General features: G+C 41.8%; 1 protein-coding gene across 1 annotated transcript; it reads left to right on the forward strand.

The window, feature by feature from the left end:
• The first annotated feature begins 1986 nt into the window (after window positions 1-1986).
• Window positions 1987-3237, forward strand: LOC118473106 (uncharacterized). The gene is made up of 2 exons (XM_035961714.1): window positions 1987-2031; window positions 2612-3237. The coding sequence occupies exon 2, from the start codon at window positions 2618-2620 to the stop codon at window positions 2999-3001; it is 384 nt and encodes a 127-aa protein (XP_035817607.1). The 5' UTR covers window positions 1987-2031; window positions 2612-2617; the 3' UTR covers window positions 3002-3237.
• The last annotated feature ends 351 nt before the right edge of the window (window positions 3238-3588 follow it).

The raw sequence follows: 3588 nt of genomic DNA on the forward strand, positions 1-3588 counted from the left end.
AAATAGTAGTACCTCTTAGCTTTTAGTAAAATCCTTTACATTATCTAATACACACAGTATGCTTGTTCTTATCTATCTTGCAAGTAGTTCAACATGAGCGAACTGCTTATGAGAGAAGACGGGATAAACAAGTGGAGGAGAATATAAAGAAGATGCAAGATTTGGGTCTGAACAAATATACTTCTGTTCTAAATAATTCTGTCTCACCATCTGCATCAACAAAGGGGAAACATGCAGCAAACAAGATAAATAATAGTTCAGATTCGGATTCATATGTCTCTTTCTATCTCCTTGACGATGATGATCAAGGAGATACTGATGATGACAGTGAATATTGTGAGCAGCCAAAACCCCTGGCAATGAAGGTGCTCCTTCTATCTTCAAAGTAGTGGATGCCAAATAGTTGCATTGCATTTCAATGTTTTTTATCTGGTGTTTAATATATGCTCATGCCTTTAGATTCATATTCTTTATTTCATACCTCTTAATTAATATATGGTCTTGCTTTTAAATGCACATGACTATTTTTTTGTGGACAGTATCCTAGAAGAGGTAGAAACACAACCCTTGCTTCAAAGAAGAAGATAGACCCCAACATGGCTCCAGGCATTAGGTTCAGCAAGAGAGTGAGGGCAGGTGCACAACCAGAGGAGCAATCTTCAAAAAGGTTTCACTCTACAGAGACAGATGGCCACAATGTATAGGAACCAACAGATGGAAATGATCACATACCAAACAGCCCTACTACACCTGGACTTGCTGATCATTTCAGCAGAGCTGCAGAGGAAGCCATGGCATCTGCTGCTCATGACAGTACAGGTGATGCTGAAGGCAACAGCCGTACTACACCTGGACTTGCTGATCATTTCAGCAGAGCTGAAGAGGAAGACATGGCATCTGCTGCTCATGACAGTACAGGTGATGCTCAAGCCAATGTAGCTAGAGATGAAGAAACTGAAGGCAAGTTCTATTTTTTCAGTCAAATAAGGCATCTCTTTTGCTGATTTGCATGAAACAAAACAATTTCATTATTCAATAAAAGCGAATTATATTTTGTAGCTCCTACACAGCGAGCACCAAGGAGACCCAGGGCAGCAACCAAGGGAAAACAACTGGACAGGATGACTAAAGTTATGCAAAGGAGACTGCCCATAGATGTTGAGGAAGGCAAAAAAGGCCACATGAACCTGTTCAAGCTGCCAAGTTTGCATCAGAGGCTGGCATCATTATTCGGGAAACCATGCCTATCCTAACTCGTTGGAAAGATTACAAGGACGACCAGAAATACTACAACAGCTTTGTGTCACAGCTAAATGTAAGTGCATTACTGATTCTATGATTCACTTGTATACTGCTTAACCTGAATTGACTAACTATGGAATTGTCATATGCATAGGGGCGCTTGTCCGTTAACACTGAGGACAAGGCAACAAAGGAAGCTTGCACCGATATGCTACGCTCTGCGGTAAAAAACCAGCGTTATCGGCTCAAGCAGAAATACTTCAATGGTGTACCTGCAAATGAGATTAGCACAACTTCTTCTGTATCTTACATGACTGATGAACAGTGGAGGGCATTAGTTGCAAAGTGGTCTGATCCAAAGAACATGGTATGGGTATCTTGTCATATATTGTTCTTTCACTATACGTTTGCAAAGGATCTTCGCATATTGAACCTATGATCTAATCTGACATGTTCATTCTCTTGTAGGAAATAAGTGAAAAGAACAAGCAGAACCGCAGTCAAGTCAAGTTTCATCAGGCTACGGGTTCTCGCTGCTATGTGGCACACTTACATGCATATGTAAGTAACTATTACCTTGTACTACTACCTGCACTTTTGCACTCAACTTCTATTGCATTTGATCTGAGCAAACTTCGCTGTGATTGTTTATCCACGAAACAGAAGCAGAAGAGAAACCGAGAAGAACCCAGCTTAGATCAGACTGAAGAACTAGATGCGGTGGACGCCTTCAAGACCTGTCATACCAGCTCCAAACGTGGCCTGAGTGAACCGGCAAGAGAAGCACTTGTAAGTTCATTTGTTTTCTTTATTTAGTGTAATTTTTATGAGATCATATGAGGGAGGCTGGCTGTGGGTCGATGGAACGAAGGGGAGTGAGATCGATGAGTGAGATCGCTTGTCCCATCCCAGGGGAGTTCCGATCATAGTCTATTTTGTCTGCCATTTGTCTGCCATCAAATTTCTGAAATGAAAGTAAATATCATAGTCTATTTTTTGTAGGACCCGTGCACTAGAAATGTATAGGTTTTAGAGTCTTTGTTAAGCAAATCTGCTATAATTTGTAACTGTTTTCACATTATTTTTCATAGTCTATTTATAGAGTCTTTCAAATGTATAGCTTTTAATTTGACATCAAATGTATAGCTTTTAAGCAAATCTGCTATAATTTGTAACTGCTATAATCTGCTATAATTTGCCATCAAATGTATAGCTTTTAGAGTCTGTCAGTCTATTTTTCATAGTCTTTGTTAATGCCTTGTAGGACCCGTGCACTAGAAATGAAAGTCACTGTTTTCACATTATTGTCAGCATCTTGCTGTTGCTCATTAGCAATAACATGTAACTGTTTCTGTCCATGATATTTCAGTCTCATATGGAGGCTTTGAGGGCTGAACCTGTTGCTGAAGGTGAGATGCCAGCATCCAGTGTGCACCTTGTGTCGAAGGTGCTGTCCCAGAGCAGCTCACACCAATTCCTGAAAAGCGTCGGCATCAAAACATCGGCAACCTCCAAGGCTTCATCATCAAATCATAGTGAGCTTCGGGAACAACTTGCAGCTGAAGCGACGGCTGCTGTTCAAGGTGAACTCGACCAGCTCAGGAAGAAATGTGAAGAAGCTGAGGAACAGCAGGCGAGGACACAAAGGGAGTTGGAGGAGTACAAGAAGATAACAGAGAAGAACAGCAAGGAGATGGAGGAGACCAATGTGCTCATCAAGAAGCTCTTGTCCTTGCATGGTAACTCTTCTTCGACATGAGGGCTGCTAGTCAGAGCTGCTGTTTTTGGCCTGTTCTTTGACATGAGGGTACCCAAAAACTCTAGTTGCTCGTGGGTGTCAACTTTTGATTATATGCTGTTATGTTTGTGCAAACTCAACTGAAATGTGAACTCAAGTGGTGATGCTATGAACTGAGTTTAGTGTTGTCCACTTAGTTTGTATGCGCACTGGAATACTAGTTGTATTCATCTATGGAATATGGAATTGTGTGCTCATTCCTCTGTTCTAGTATATTTTGCAATTTCCAATAAAATTATTCTCTGCACATCTGTGACCAAACTGGTGGCATATAATAAAACATATGACACGTCAGCTGCCACTGTACTAGCCACGTCAGCGTTACGTCAGCGGTGACGTCAGCTGCCACGTCAGCGCTGACGTCATACGCATCAGCACCTTCCAAACGGCCGGTAATGACCAAACCACGGCTCTATCTGTGACGATACCGTACCGTCACAGCAACCAAACGGCGTTAACAACGCCGTCAGTTTGCTCGGGCAGACGACGAATTATGACGGAAAAGTGCCTTCCTCTATGACCACAACTGATCGTCATATAATGCATTC

The sequence above is a fragment of the Zea mays genome, chromosome 8 (assembly GCF_902167145.1).
Source record: "Zea mays cultivar B73 chromosome 8, Zm-B73-REFERENCE-NAM-5.0, whole genome shotgun sequence".
NCBI lineage: Eukaryota > Viridiplantae > Streptophyta > Magnoliopsida > Poales > Poaceae > Zea > Zea mays.

Coding starts and splice junctions, on each gene's coding strand:
- LOC118473106 (XM_035961714.1), top strand. CDS start 2,618: ATGGAGGCTTTGAGGGCTGAACCTGTTGCTGAAGGTGAGATGCCAGCA.